We start from the raw sequence: 16,327 nt of genomic DNA, 5'->3' as shown, positions 1-16,327 counted from the left end.
GAATGGCTGAGATTTAATGGTGGGGAGCTGAATGGTGAGGATTAGAAGTTATGTGGCTCCTAGGATTAGAATGTTGAAAAGAGAGTGCCCTAGAATGGATGGTGGAGATTAGAACGGATGGAAGGTGAGGATTTAGCACTTAGGTGTGGTTAAGGTTTGTTAAGAGTGAAAAGAATGGGTTAAAAGACGCTCTAGGGTTTTGCTAAGGCATGGGGTGCATGCTAATACAGTAGGAGGGGCGTCAAACTGAGTTTAGCAGCTAGGAGGCACCCCTCTGCTTTCAGTTTTTCACAAAAACACCCCTCTCTCAATTGGACTTCACACCAGCTTCCCAAAATCTGCATTTCATCCATGAAAACTTTCTAGTTTTGCACAGAATTTGCACAATGACCCTCAAAGGTCACAATATTGAAATTAATTGGAAAAAGGACACTATTTGACTATTCTAAGGTCGAAAGTACCCCTGAATTAATGCCCTTAAGGCATCAAAATGCAAAGTTTTCACACCCCCCAACTTAACCATTGCTAGTCCCTTAGCAATGCAGCGTTAAAATTACACTGAGTATATAGATCTTTCCCATCTCAAGATCATCCCTAACAGAATTAATCAAGCATCCTGATTCCAACATTCTCAAACTCTATATAGATTGGTATTGGGCTTTAGGGGTAAAACTATCTTATTTACCCTTCCATTTGCTAACTGTCTTGATAAAATGAGATTGATTTTAAAATCAGACAAGTATTCTTCTTATTATTTTTGACAGCGGATTTCTACCCTTTAACTTATTTTTATTGTTACATTTCACCGTTTGACACGAATCTCGACATTTGTCTTACGTGAAGAGACCATGTTACTAAGTGTTAGGTAAGTGTCTTTGGCATTCCCTTTTTTCTTTGACGCGAATCTTGACACTTGACTTAGGTGAAGAGACCCGGTTACTAAGTCAAGGGTATTCATTGACCTTTTATCCCCTTTTTTTATTTTTTGGTTTTTATTTTTGCAACACTGTTCAGGGTAGTCCACTGTCTCTTAACAATTTGAAGAAATTTGTCTAATTTCCCAATCTTTCTCTTCTTACCTTGATTGGGGCAAACTTATGAGTGTTTTTCAATTTCCAAACAGTTTCGACAATATTCAAACAAGACCAATTTTTGACTCCTATCATTTGCTACCAATATTCTTTTATTAGTTTCCTTAACTTTTTCTATTTGAGAATCTTTTTTAATGGAAAATTTTAAAAATTTTAGTGAAATTTTAATTCTACATATTTAAGGGCTTAGCTTTTCATTTTTTTTTCAATTTTTCTCTATTTATCCTCACCCCCCAACTTAAATGTCATTGTCCCTAATGGCATTGACTAGAATGATGCAAAGAAGATTTGGGCCAAAGGGAACAACGAATAGGGTTTTCTTGAGGGGTCCAAGGTATGCCACCTGGCTTGAATCAAGAAAAGAAAAACAAATCCTAAAAGCAAAAACATTAAAAACTACATTGGTTTGCCTCCCAACCAACGCTAAGTTTAACGTCTTCAGCCGAACACATTCAAATACTTTGTTCATCTACACTCTTTAACTCACTTTCTTCTTCCAATAGATAGGCCTCAAGTTGGGCTAACTAAGGGGTAAACAGTTCATTTAAAATGTTATCCACTATATCTACCTTTAACTCATCTTCCCTTAGGTTTGGATACTTAGAGGCACTACAAACGTTTAATCGGACTTTCTGCTCCCCTAATGAAGTGTTCATTTCTCCCAATTTACAATTGATGGTCGTTGCTAGGAACGGACATCTTAAGATTATCGGGATATGGTTCAGCTCCTCGATTGGGTCATGTCTGGGATAAAATCCAATGGGAAGTGACAACCCTCGACCCTGACCTTAATAACATTTCGAAGAGTGTTGACTAACTGATCAGTGAACTGTAGAATTACTGGGGTTGATTTTAACTCGCTAATCCTAAACCTATCATAAATTGATGGAAGCGAAGTTATACTGGCCCTAAGACCCACTAGTGCCCAATCAAAGGTGATTCTAGTGATGCCACAACTTATGAAAGGAGCACTAAGGTCTTTAACATTCTAGGGGAGTTGATTTAGGAGAGATGCACTAACATCTGCCGAGAGCATCATTTTTTGTGGGGCCGATTGTGGCTCCATCATTTGAGTACATAGCTCTTTCAAAAACTTGGCATAGGTCGGGACATGTTGGATCGCGTCGAGGAGAGGGAAGTTAATATGGACTTCCTTGCTCTCCTCGTTGTGGGTCTCTTTCTTCTTTTGCATTGGCCCGACTGTGAGTGTAGTTGGAAAGGTGACTACAGGTAGGTTCACTATGGGCTCTTCTTTTAATGTTTCCTTTCATTCTTCTTCTCCCCCCAACTAAGGGTCTTCTTGCTCATTTTCACTAACTCTCTTTTTCTCACACGGGTTCTCTAAAATCCTCCCACTCCTTAAGGTTGTAATAGCCTTATTGTAGAAGAAAACCCAATGGCTGATTTTTAGGACTCACAACCGGTTGACTTGGTAATTGTCCTACTCCTCTCCTCTTCTTGGCTTTAGCTAGTTGTCCTATTCAGCTTTCTAATCTATCGATGGACAACTGCTGATTTAGGATCAACTGTTGAAGTTTCATGAATTGGTTCCTAGGGTACACTTACTGGAATGAACTCTATGCTTATGTCCTCTAAAAATTTTGGGCCAATGAGTTAGATGAATGGTATTGCCATTGGGACTATGTATAGGTTTGACATGGTTGAGCTATTTGAGTCCCAAGGTAATCATTGTACTTCCAATGAGTTTGGGCTTCAAACCATTGAGAGTGCATATCTAACATGGAGTTTTCTTGGACATGCGCCCTATAATTGAAGTTGGGTTGATTTTCCCACCCAGGGTAATATGGACTAGAGAATGGGTTAGCACTGGGTTGGAAAAATCTATGAGACACATGTACTTAGTTGACATGATGGGCAGGGCTTGCATAGATGGAACATGATGCATAGGATGACAATGTTGGGTATGGGCCACTTTGTTGATGACGTGCAAGGACTTCGTCAAGTCTTTGGGTCATACCATTAATCTTGTCCAATTGTCGAGACACATGGTTCCAATCAATTTGTGGCTCAAGTTGGAAGTAATTTCTCATTCCACAAACTCCGACCATTGAATTCATTTTATTTTAACCCCTTTTTCTTCTTTTTCTTTTAATTTAAATTTTAAATTTTGAATTTTAATTTCAATTTTAGATCTTGAAATTTAAATTCTGAAATTTAAACTCAAATTTGATTTTTTTAAATTTTTTTAATTCAAAATTTAAATTCAAATTCAGATTTTAAAATTTAAATTCCTAAAGTCAAAATTCGAATTTGAATTTTTAAAATTTTTTTATTTTCTTTATTTTATTTTTTTTAAAGGCAAATAAATCAACCACACGACCTAGGGACTGACCTAGGGTTTCCTAAACTAGTGGTTCAACCAATGTGAATCCTTTTAGGTTCACTTGGAATTACTCCACTTCCTTTGGTTAGCCAGGTAAGAGGTGGGGATGTGGGAGGCTCCCCATGCTCTCACAAGAACCTAATTAAGTAACCACAAAACTTGCCTAGGCTTAGCCATTTAACCTCTTTCCTTATACACCAACCGCCGGTTATGGAAAGTAATTACAAGCTTTCCTAAAATTCAGCATACCTTTGAACAAAGTGTGAGGCTTCCCTAAAGGATCTTGCTATCCAAATTTTAAATTAGGGTTAGGGTGAACTGCACGTAAATGGTGGTGATTTTTGGGCCCTTAAATGGATTAACGGAAAAACAAAATAAACACAACAAATGCAACTAATTACAATGCATGAACAAGTATTTCTAATATGCAATTCAGCAATATAACATAAAAGAATAAAATAAACTAAGCAAGGGAAGCAATAAAAATAAAAAGAAACCTAGCACATTCATAACTAACAAAATAATTTCAGCAATTAAATAATCCTATATGATGCATGCTCTAAAACATATCAAATCCTAGATGTTCGAATGCAAATGCAAAACTTTTAAAATATTAATTAATTTTTTTAATATTTTTTCGATTTTATTTTTTATTTTTTATTTTTTTTAAATTCAAATTCAAATTCGAATTAAAATTTAAATTTAAATTTACATTTGAAATTTAAACTCAAATTCACAAATTTAAACAAATTCCTATTTAACAATTAATTATTCAATTAAAGCAACTAAAAGAAAAGAAATTAAATAAAGCAACAAATAATAATTTCAAATAGAAAGTAAAACAACAATTAATTGTGCTAAACAGAATTAAAAACTACCACAAACAAATTCTAACAAACTAATTGCTAATCTAAAAATAAAATGATCAAACAGAAAATTATGCAAGAAATAGATAAAATAAAAGAAAAAATATAAATAAAAAATTTAAACCAAAAATAAAATAAACAAAAGAAAAAAATATGCTAAAAAATAAAATAAAATAAAATAAACGAATTTTTTTTATTTCTTTTTTTTTTGTTTTTTTTATCTGAAGTAAAAGAAAAAATGAATCTAAAATTTAAACCAAAAATAAAATAAAATAAACAAATGAAAATTATGCTACAAGAAATAAAATAAAATAAACGAAATTTTTTTTGTTTTTTTAAATCTGAAATAAAAGAAAAAGACAAACCTAATAAAGAAAAAAATGTCGAACAAGAAATTAAAATAAAGAAAGAAGAATAGATCTAGAAACAAAATGGAAGCAAAATAATACCAAAAAAATCGGATCTAGAAAAAAATTAATTCAAAAAATTCAAAAATAACTATTCTATAAGAAAAAAGAGTTTGAAAATAAAAATAAGAAAATTAAAAATAAAATGGAACGACTACACCTGAAATGCAATCCGATTTCTCTTCTCTTCTCTTCTGTCTCGTAGTCCCCCAACGCTTCAGTACCCCACCTTTCGTTATTCCATCCTGCAGAATCAAAGAGAAACAAGAATTAAACTAAGATAACGGATCAAGTAATAAAACGAAAAATAAAAAATAATGAAACATATCCAAAAAAAGTAAATAAAATTTTTTCTCCATGCTTCCCCGGCAATGGCGCCGAAAACTTGGTGTGCCTGGCAATGGTGTCAAAAACTTGGTGTGTCTGGAAGCACGTCATTAAACACTCCGGAACACCAATTTAAACATTTATAATTTTTACCGTTTCTCAAACAACTACTAACGTAGTAAATGGGTGAGAACATGTCGTATCCACAGGGAAGGAAGTAAAAAATTAATATATACTTAGATCCGGACAAGAGAATGCAATCGGGAATGGTAGAAAATACGAAAATAAAATCTATTATTGTTGAAATTAAATGTTTCGAATTTATACAAGACAATAAATAAAAATCAGAATTTAATAAAGTATGGGAATCAACAGAGGAAATAAAAGAAATAAATAAAAAAAATGATCCAAAATCTGGATCTGGTGGCGGTAGCTGCAAATCGGCCCGACAGCTTGCAGAAACCCCTATTGACAAGAACCAGGCGTCCGTCCTTTCTACAACCCTTGAACCCCTCGAGACATCTTAGCCTTGAACCGAATGAATTAAGATCTATAAAACAGAGAAACAAACAAGAATTAAATCTAAAAGATTGCAATAATATAAATAACAGAAAAATAAAATAAAGAAAAGAAAAGAATGGTTGATCAGATCCAGTGGCGGTAGTTGTAGAATGGTTGAACAGCTTGTAGGAACCCCTCCTGACAAGAACTAGGCGTCCTCCCCTTCTACAACCCTTGAACTCCTCAAGAAATCTTAGCCTTGTTAATTGGGTGAATTGACCAACCCCTTTTCCAAGGCCCTTGGGGTCCTTTCTATAGAAAAGGGTGGATATAACTGGAATTAGAGAGAAATAGGGGGTGGCAACTAGGTTTTAGCAAAAATATGGGTGCCCTAGGGTTTCTAATGGATGGCTAAGATGGTTTTTGGGGTGATCCTATGGCTGAAAATAAAAGGAGAAGGCACCCAATATTATGTAGGGTTGAGATTTGGGTGCCCAGAAAATGGAGGGTGTAGATTAGAACATCTAGGGTTGAAGGGTTAAGATTAAAAGAATAGGTGGTGCCCTACATTGAATGGTTAGGATATAAGATGAAGGGAATGGCTGAGATTTAATGGTGGGGAACTTAATGATGAAGATTAGAAGTTAGGTGGCTCCTAGGGTTAGAATGCTAAAAAGAGAGTGCCTTAGAATGGATGGTGGATATTAGAAGGGATGGAAGGTGAGGATTTAGCAGCTAGGGGTGGCTAGGGTTTGTTAAGAGTGAAAAGAATGGGTTAAAAGGCGCCATAGGGTTTGTTAAGGCGTGGGGAGCATGCTAATACAGTAGGAGGGGCGCCAAATTGGGTTTAGCAGATAGGAAGAACTCTCCTGCTTTCAGTTTTTCACAAAAACACCCCCTCTCTCAGTTGGACTTCACAATAGCTTCCTAAAATCTACATTTCAGCCATGAAAACTTCCCAATTTTGCACAAAATTTGCATAGGGACCATCAGAAGTCACAACATTGAAATTAACAGGAAAAATGATACAATTTGACTATTCTAATGTCGAAAATACCCCTGAATTGATGCCCTCAAGGCATCAAAATGCAGATTTATCACCTCCTTGGGTAAAAGACGCTCGAACACTCTCATCTTCCATTCCTTGCAACACACATCAGCTCTGGCACTCAAATATCAGCTCAGCCTTCACAGCTAGGCTAGCCAAGTTGACATCTAATCAGAATCTGAATCTCAATACAGGATGGAGCATCCAGATTGTGCGACATCACTTACCATGTTCCTTACCTAAACCTTTCTTCCACCGTGAAAATTCTTACCATGCTTTGTGAGTCTATGATAGGCTCTCTGTGTAACTCTCAATCTCTCAATGACAAGCCTTCCAACCAAAATGTAATGATTCATGGAAAACTTATTCTCCTTTGAAGGAACCTATTTTGTGGCCTCAGCCTGAAGCTAGATAGGTAAAAGCTAATGCAGACAACAACTATGTAGAAAAGGATATGGCCATATGGGTGCTTTTGGTTTTGTATTTATAAGTGAAAGATGTTCTTAACTAGAGTGTTGAAACAGGACAATGCTCATGCAGCAAAACGTTAGCAAATGGACTGGAACTATTTATGTCTTCTCTCTCGTGGGTGCATTCCTTAGTGACTCCTAGTGGGGAAGATAACATGTGCCATCTTCCAACTTATCTTTTTCATAGTAAGTAACAACCATTACAAATTGGTTTCTTTTTCACTTAAGATATTTGACAAAAGACAACAATTGTTTAGTTGAATACCAAGGCAACTCATGACAAAGTTCAGTTAATTCATTTCTTTGGCTGAGTAGCTTTTGCTTAATTGAACTCATGACTCAGTTCAGTTATACATATGTATAATATGTATATAATTAATTGAACTTAATTGAACTCAGTTCTGAAATATTATATATAATATGTATATTTCCGATATAAATATATATATATATATATATATATATATGTAAATATAAAATCAATATATATATTTTGAAAATGTATATATTTAAATCAAAACTACTAAATCAATCAAGTTGGATTGGTTAAAAAAAACTAATAAATTAATCCAACCCAACTCATGAACAGTCTTAGTGTTCAAGAAAAAAAAAGATAAGAAAAAGGAGATGGAATCGACTGTTAGTGGTAATTGGCCAATTGGGATATAGAAAAAATGAGAAGGGAGAAGGGAGAGAAGAACTGTTCGATGCTTGATTGTAAAATGTTAAAAATTAATAGAAAAAGGCGGCATTGTAGATTTACAATTTCAACACGAATAAGAGAGGAAGAAATTCGACCAGAAGAGGGAATCGGAAGAAGATAAGAATGGGTAACAGAGGAGTGAGCTAACGGATATGTTAAAGAATGCTTTTTAGATTTTTAAAATTTTAATTAACATATAAATAATAGTTACCGATTACTTAAATAAAGTCGGTAACTAGTGCATACGTGGCAGTAGCAGAGGCTTTAGAAATGATATCGAAAATCGTTTTCGATATCATAGTTGGACCCTTTTTTGAAAAACACCCAACCAAACTGAGGGTTTCTTCAAATCATGGTATAATTCAGTACAAAGCCCATTCAAACACAGCTTTAAGTAAATTGATGTATTCTTTTGTTTTTTAAAGCCTTATTTTTTGATATTTGGTGTTACAAAATCGATTCCACATTAATGTTGGAGCGAATCAGCTAATATACCAAGAGCCACCCCTGAGATGGTGCAAGTAAATTGATCTTTAGCTTAACTTCCAAGCTTTCTCCACCAAAAGTCCCAACAAATACAATTTAGTTCCTTAAAATGCGTTCTGTTGGCTGTAGATCCCAATTCCTTTGTTAATGCCCAATGCTAATGCCGATATTCTTTTCCGGCGTCACCGAATCCCCTGTTGGTCCGTATTGTTTAAGGCTACGTGTGTTGATCTGGTTTCTTCAACCGAACCTCGGTAAATAAATCACGGCCGCTCGAATCTTAAATTTCAAAACATAAGAAAATAAATGTACAAAAAGAGAAAAACAAAATGTTAATGGGTTAATAAATTTTATAAAATAGATTCACCCAATAATCTGAAATTTCGAAATACTATAATTATTCCCATACGAACTTCCTTGATTCCCCATCGATTGGTTTTAGACTGTTGACGATCAACGATCAAGATCATCCGGGAATCAGTAAAAGCAAAAAATCTGGGTTTATCAACTGAAGGACTCAACAAAATAAATAAATAAAGAACAGGGCTCAGAAAGAACGTAGCAAAAGGAGGATTGGGGATCAGTCGATCATCACCACTCCATGTCTTTCATCATCGTCCTGAACCAGTTTAGATCTATTTACCACCAGAATAATAAAAGAGAACTTATATGGAACAATCAGAAAGGAAACAACGAGAGACGGATAGAGAGTGCGAGTTAGTGATAATTTTCAAAATAAAGCTTCGGTGGCGAATGCGAGAAGCCAAGCCATATTTATGGTTGAAAGCTTCAAAACCCTAGTATTACGAGCAGTGACAACCGTTCGATTTCCCGCTAACCGTTCATCTAAAGAGAACTGAAAAGACATTCACGCCCTATTTCTTCTATGAATTGGCCAGGATGTCCTTAAGACTTTCTAGTGGCCGGCCGATAACTTTCAATCAAGGAACAGTTTCACTCATAAAATCCTCCGTTTTAAAATGTACGATGTAGACATGTTGTGCATATTATCAATGGCGTGATCATTAGTTTCACCCAAAGCGTTCAGCTAAACCTTGCTCCTTGGTATCACAGCCCATTGAACAATCCTTTCAGCACAATGAATCTCAATTAATCGCTTTAATGAGTCTCAATCTAGGCGGTGTTTGAAACCATAGGTGTTGATTGAATAAATGTTGTCACATAGGCGTCACTTTACCATTTCTCTCATGAATCCATATGTATAAAGACTTGCAAAAGGAAGACTTGATCCATATGCATAGGTGCCACTTCAACATTTCTCTCATTCACTGTTTTGCTGATATGTTGCCTAATGGTGCCTAGTGGCACCTAAGTGTCAATAAACGAGTTAATTATTGATTTTATCCATTTTGCAAACAAATTAAATACAAACATTTAGTGAATAAACGCCCATGATTCCAAATACATACCTAGTAGAATTAATGTAAGTAAATTCAATGAGCACTTAATAAATATTTTAACAATTGCATCAAAAAATGTTTTCAATCTTTTTCAAGGGTATGCTGGAGCTATTTTAAGATATAGGCATCAAAATATTTTCTAAGTGCTTACTCAACATGTTCACCATGTTTGCCTACCTGATCTAGATTAACATTTAATGTGGTTTGGACTAGTCCAATCCACATCAACCTGTCCAAAATTTAGAACAGTTGTGGATTATGGTGTGGTGTGGATTGGTCCCTATCACAGGGTGTGGTGTGGACTACTCCACACCCACAACTTTTTCATTCACACTACATAACACCCCATTCATTTGTACTAGTTTAAATTGCATGGGAGTGCAAATACGTTGATTATAAATGTTGGCTTAATTTTTGCTTAGATTTGACCTTGTCTTATTTGCTTGTGAAAACTAAATTAAGAAGTAAAGTAGTATTGTCTGGCCTTATATGCAAGAGAATAGAGAAAGAAGGGTTATTTGCTTGGGAATGAGGTAGGAAATAAGGTAATGTGATCTCCATGTGAGAGAGAATTGAGGTAGGTAGGGGGAAGGTGGTGGAAAATCTTCATCAGTTTTGAGATTCAACATTTACACCGCTAGTGAGTGCAAATAAGACAAAAAGTACAAATATTTTATCAGGTAGTAATATAAATCCTAGTTACAAGTAAATGGATCCAAAACTGAACTAGGTTCAAAATTTCTATCTGATTCAGATATGCACCACAACCAAACACAGCCTTAAAGAGTAATGCATGGCAAGATATCATCCAAACTCTATCCATATCCAATTTACAGAATTCCTTAATTTTATGTTTTTATCTGTTTATTTATTTATTAGAAGGGGTGCATGCATGGACTGGTTTTGAATGATGCCCATGTTGTAAAAGGGGGTGATTAGATTCAGTTTCCTAATAAGAAGGAAACTGAACTTAGTTATGAGTGATCAACTGATGGTGGCTCAGTTGGTAGGTTCCCTAGCTGTTTGTAGCAGAGTCCTGGGATCAATTAAGAAATCATAAAATTTTGAGGGAATTGAAAGCAAAGGGAAGAGGAGAGGCTAGACGTACCCAAATAAGCCTTTCTCAAGGAAGAAACTGTATACAACTACCATATTAGCAAAAAAAAAAAAAACATTTATTGCAAACAATCCCTTGGTCATTGAAGGAAAAGGAAATATATATAAATCTCATAATATAATTGAAACCCAAACTTCTTCGGTTATTGAGTGAATGAGGCTCCCTTGAATTGAAGTGCTAAGGACCGCAACCAGCAGCCTTGTATATCCTCTCAAAAGCATTCTCTATGCACAAATTGAACTTTTGACTATCTATGAAGCCTTTTTCTACTCCAACTGCTACCCTTAGCTTCCCCATGTAACTCATTACTGTTATGGTAAGACTCTGCAAAGCCATCAAACTTCTACTTGTCAAAATAATTTGAGAGAGAGAGAGAGAGAGAGAGAGGGAGGGAGGGAGAAGGGGAGGGGGACATAGTCATCCAATTGAAGTTTGGAGTATTACCTGAGGTACTCCTACCACCATGAAGTATATGCCGCAAGATGGATGATCTGCCAAAGCCATCTTCTCAGTCGGCCCAATCAAATTTGAGACTGTCATGCTTGAATTCTTCAGTGTACTATAAATATATCGAGCAGTTATCTGTAATACCAAAGTCAGAGAACTTAAGATATAAGTAATAAGAAATGATTTAAGTGTTCATAATTTAACAATAGATACGACATCAAACAAATGAAATAGAGAAACTCAATTGATATACTCGACCCGGCCCATATAGTTAGGATAAGGCTTGGATGATATTGATGAATCCGAGGTGCATTATATAATTGTGGAAGAACAAATACTTGCCTCAGGGCCTCTAAATTTCCTCATCATCTCTAGTAGTTTGCCAGTGAGATAAACAGCCAATGAACTTCTCTTTCTCTTGATTGTCTTCTTTGCTTTGAAGACAAAGTCGAGGGGATTTGCAGTATCGGCATCAATGGACTCGGGAACTGATACATGTAAGAAGCCGAATTGGTTCCCCCAAGGGGACTTTGCACCAGGTTTGGTCATCTCCTGTATTGACTGATAATTGTTGATTATCCTGGTGTTGAGCAACACCAACGCTGTGGATTGTAACTTACTAGAACCTGGGCTTGAAGCATGCATGTATAGCCTAGTGCCATAGAATACTATCCCACTAATCACATCATTTATTGTCTGTTAAAAACATGGAAACAGAATAAGACGTTCAGAAGAACCAAATCTCCCTTTTTCTCTTCTACTGATGATGGTATGCAATTAGAATTCAATCAACCCAAAGATTTACACTTATTAGTTATGCAAATTTTGCATCCAAAAATAAATGGGATTAATTTTAACTTATAATTTTGATTCAACTAATTAATTTACTATTTGGGTTTGGTTTTTTATTTGATTTGAGATTAATATTTAGTGATTAACACTATCCCACAAACTTAAAAAATGAAAACAAAATTCATTGTTAGAGTATCATATTTAAGTGGAACTGAAGCATAGAAAATGCTGGAAATAGAATTCTAAAAATTAGAAAGAAAAAAAAAAAAAAAAAACGTGATCACGGGACCCACCCAAACTTGGCCAGATATGAATTTATTTCAAAATTAATTTCAACCTTTTTTTTCTGAAAGAAAGGTCAACCAGTAACCACTTCAGAGATGGAAGGGTCTTTCTCATTAATCTTCTTATAGGTTAGGCTCGCATTTAATACCACATGACAGCTTAAATGCCACCGTATGGTCCATTCGTGATTCAACTTGGATAATGGGCTATAGTTGCTTGCACCTTGGGTACGAGTGTGGGTTTGGTCTTTTACCCATTTATTCTATTCTACTACAGTGCTACTTCTATTACGACTATAATCATCCACTTCCCTATTGGCAATACTTAATCGTTATTTTTAGGCGAGAATACCAAGCTCGCGAGCCTTAGTGTTTTGGTCCTAAGCTCGAGCTCGTGGGCTTAAATTCATGTCTAAGCCCGACTTAAAATGTATCATGTCAAATCAATCCATCAGTTATCTATCTGGCCATAATACATTTATTTATATATATATATATATATATATAATATTTTTAAATTTTTTATATATACTATTTTTATTTTTTTATATAAAGTTCAGCTCACTGTTGAATTCAAGCCTGGTACTTTTTGCTAAACTGTGTAATGTTCAACTTGAATCCACCTCTATCAATCTTTGTGCCATTTATAGCTTCATAACTAACTAGTAGCCCAGTGGTTCATTTTGCATGATCAAAGAAGGCCCCTCTATCAATTCAACCTTCCGGTCCTTGCCAAGTCTTACAAGTTTCAACACTGCCAAGTCTGGCATCGACATTTTATAAATGTTAGTGTTACTAAGAACTGGCAGAACAGATGAGGGGTTGCAGTCTGGCTCAACCCACAATATATTAATAAATTTTATATATAATTATAACATATTATATAAATTTTATATTATAAATTATTAAATGTAATAATTTAATGGCATGGACCCAACGCCAAGCCTGGATCCTAGCATTGAACAATAAACCGTGCACCCTCTGGTCAGTCATGGAAGCCATCCTCATTTAAATCTTAAATGAGGATGGATTGGGTATGGGATAATTATCATCTAGGTTTTGGACGAAGCAGGTATGAGATCTATATATAATTCTAAACTATTAAAATACTCTTGGCTTAAATTTTAGGTTCTAAAATACCCTGGGGTATATGAGTGTGTGGCACCGGTGAGTTTTATGACTGTTCCGTTTCTATTGATGTGTCATGTATGCCACATCAGCAAATAAATAGAATTAGCAAGAAAATTGCATTTGGTAAGAGTGTTTCTCAAAAAACGTGTTTATAATGATTAGTTTTGGAATTCTGGGGAAATGAGGGGTTTCTTGAAATGTCGAATATTCCTTGAATCGCCTTAATGATATATGGCACATTAAAATTTGAAAAAACTGATTACTTTCTGAGATATAATACAGTTATCATTATAAATATATTATAATATCAAGCCAAATCACTTTAAATACCTAGTCAGCCTGCATCCCATTTTTTGTATTTAAAAATAAAAAGCACAAGTGAAACGAATCACTTGTAAATTGAGACCCACTTGTAAAACAAAACACTTGTAAAGCGCTCCCATGCCAAACACCTACAAGGTGACGACTTAGGGTTCCTGTTTCCTCTAAATTCCCTAAAGACTAAAGCCTTCTTTAATCGTCATTTGAGCTCTCAACTTGCCACAAAGTCCTCCAAATTTCACTATCAACCATTGTCGATGGGAGTCCTTTGTTGGCGCCAGTGTTGGTAGCCTCTCTTATCATGGTAATTGCACTCCATTGCCAGTCCTCAATATGAAGTCCCCCTTGTTAGAGCTGGGGAAAGGTTGGGAATTCCTAATCCTTGCCCTTCCACCGTCAATTCAACGGGCTGGGTAGGGCCGAGGGGACTTTGGTTATGGGACGGCGATGGAGAGGGGGTGCCCCATGGCTTTTCTACATCATTGCTATTCCTAGACGGTAGAAATTTTATAACGATTTAACTAAAAGGTGCAATATGAAGTGCAAGTCAGAATTCAGATCTCCTACTCACAAACTCTTCCCACAACCCTAATCACAACACACTATGTATGCCTAGGATCACGCATCCGTCATCCGGTGATAGTATCTTGCGGTGAGTGTGGATGTGGGTAAGAGATCGAGAGTGGTACAAGGCTCACTAATTTTCCTTGTGACAATTTAGATATTTTCATGCATTTGCGCCTCACAAAACTTATCCCACGGGCACCCCACAATATGCATTGGGAATATCTCCATATGAATCAATACGTATTATATTAGAGCCTACCCGACGTCCTACTACATGGGTGTTTCGGGTCAGCGAGTGATTCAAGGGTAGATCGGCCTTAAATCGGCCCCTTTAAACCAGATTCAAAATTCAAACAAAAATAACAGTACCAGTGCAGGCTGGGATGGGCTACGGGGCGCAGATGCGAATTGAATCATTTTCATGCAAGCAACCTGAAATTTCATCAAAATAAAAAATTTATTAGACCTCAAGCTATGATATCCCACTTACCCCTCCAATATTGGCTTTGATTTGACTGATCCGATCAAGGGACAATGTGACAGTAGATATAGTGACAGGCCGGAACTCCACCCCAATCTCCCCCGACCTGATCGTCGTCCGATCATCTTCCACCAAACTGCTCTTTAGAAGGCTCCAACTGAAATCTGAGATAGTGTTGAAGAAAATGGAGAAGAGTCTGGGTACTTTCTTTAAAATGCTGTGGCTACCCTTTTTGAATCGGGATGAAGGAAAAGTTAAGGGAAGAGAAGGATCATCAGCCCTTTTCAGGCAAGAAAACAATGCACCCATGAGTGAGAAACCATCGCCCAGTGCATGGTGAAGCTTGAACACAAGAGTCCCGGCTGCATTTCTTGTTGGGTACTTGATCAAGTGGATCTCCCACAGCGGCCGGGTCTGTGGAAGTCGTTCCATTGCTATCTTCTCCAAGTAGTCTTGTAAGTATCCGTCGTAAGTCTCCGGCGACAACCCATCAGGGAAAGCAGGGATACGCACATGGTCTTCAGGTTTAACTTCAACCCTCTTCCATTGCTTTACTCCATTATCGTCTCTAACCTGGACACAGAACAGTCTAATGTTTGAATTGTGGAGTTACAGATGAGAAATGGGTTTTGAGAGAGAGAGAGAGAGTACCATGATGGAGGAGAAGCGTGGGTTTATGGGGAGGAACATGTCCTTAATCAGAGTAATGGTTGGTGAGTCATCGATTGGAATCTCGATTTCCAAAGCAGCAAGAATGCAGACAGAGAGAACTGAACTGTTGAAAAACTGCCCAGTTGGGGTTACCGGCTCATATTCTTCTGATACTCCTTCAACAGATATTTGCTTCAACTCCATTGATGCCGTATTTGCTTGCTAGGCTTTGTTGTTAATTTGATGTTCTTTTTACCTCCTTGGTTACCTGCTAGAAAATATTTGACATACCGACTTCTATTATTCTATATAATAAATATGAGGTAGGTAACAGTTAAATTAATATGCCCAACCGTTCCATCATCAGCAAAGACAGCCATCATTGATAACAACTCACCAGAACTAGTGGCTCTGAAAGCAAATGTTAAACCTCACCTAACAGCATAAGCTTCGTGGTTGAATGGTACAAGACCTTATTTAACCAAGTGGTTAAGTATTTCATCTTTACGATGAAGGGACATGTCAGAAAATAATAACCTTTTTAGGGACCTTAACTAAGCTTTTAGTTTAAATGGTTATTTGAAAGAAAAAAAAAGAAAGCATCAGACTAAATTTCATGATAAAGAGGAAATTGGAAAGAAAATAGTTTATTAATAGCTCCACCAATTAAATTAAATACAGAGAGGTAGAATTTTAGAGAGGAGTAAAAAGCATTAACATTTATATCAAAATGTGAAATCATTTTTGGAAGAAAAAAGTTACCAAAGCATATCTTAGCTCATTAGGAATGTAGGTATGAGCCACCAAGAGGAATCTGTAAAATTAAGAGTTCATACTCATGTTGTACTTGGAACATTTGAAAAGTCAGCTTA

The 16,327-nt window shown here is 36.0% G+C and overlaps 1 protein-coding gene across 1 annotated transcript; it reads right to left on the bottom strand.

The window, feature by feature from the left end:
• Positions 1 to 10,763: 10,763 nt before the first annotated feature.
• LOC104608206 (wax ester synthase/diacylglycerol acyltransferase 4-like) lies at positions 10,764 to 15,740 on the bottom strand. The gene is made up of 5 exons (XM_010274123.2): positions 15,456 to 15,740; positions 14,814 to 15,377; positions 11,571 to 11,924; positions 11,226 to 11,363; positions 10,764 to 11,105 (listed from the first exon to the last, which is right to left on the bottom strand). Exons 1-5 carry the CDS (start codon positions 15,657 to 15,659, stop codon positions 10,959 to 10,961), a joined length of 1,407 nt encoding a protein of 468 aa, XP_010272425.1. The 5' UTR covers positions 15,660 to 15,740; the 3' UTR covers positions 10,764 to 10,958.
• Positions 15,741 to 16,327: the final 587 nt, after the last annotated feature.

This window comes from Nelumbo nucifera, chromosome 1, assembly GCF_055504915.1.
Source record: "Nelumbo nucifera cultivar China Antique chromosome 1, China Antique-T2T, whole genome shotgun sequence".
NCBI lineage: Eukaryota > Viridiplantae > Streptophyta > Magnoliopsida > Proteales > Nelumbonaceae > Nelumbo > Nelumbo nucifera.
Note: the sequence above shows the minus strand (reverse complement) of the source record. Positions and strands in the feature narration are given on the sequence as shown.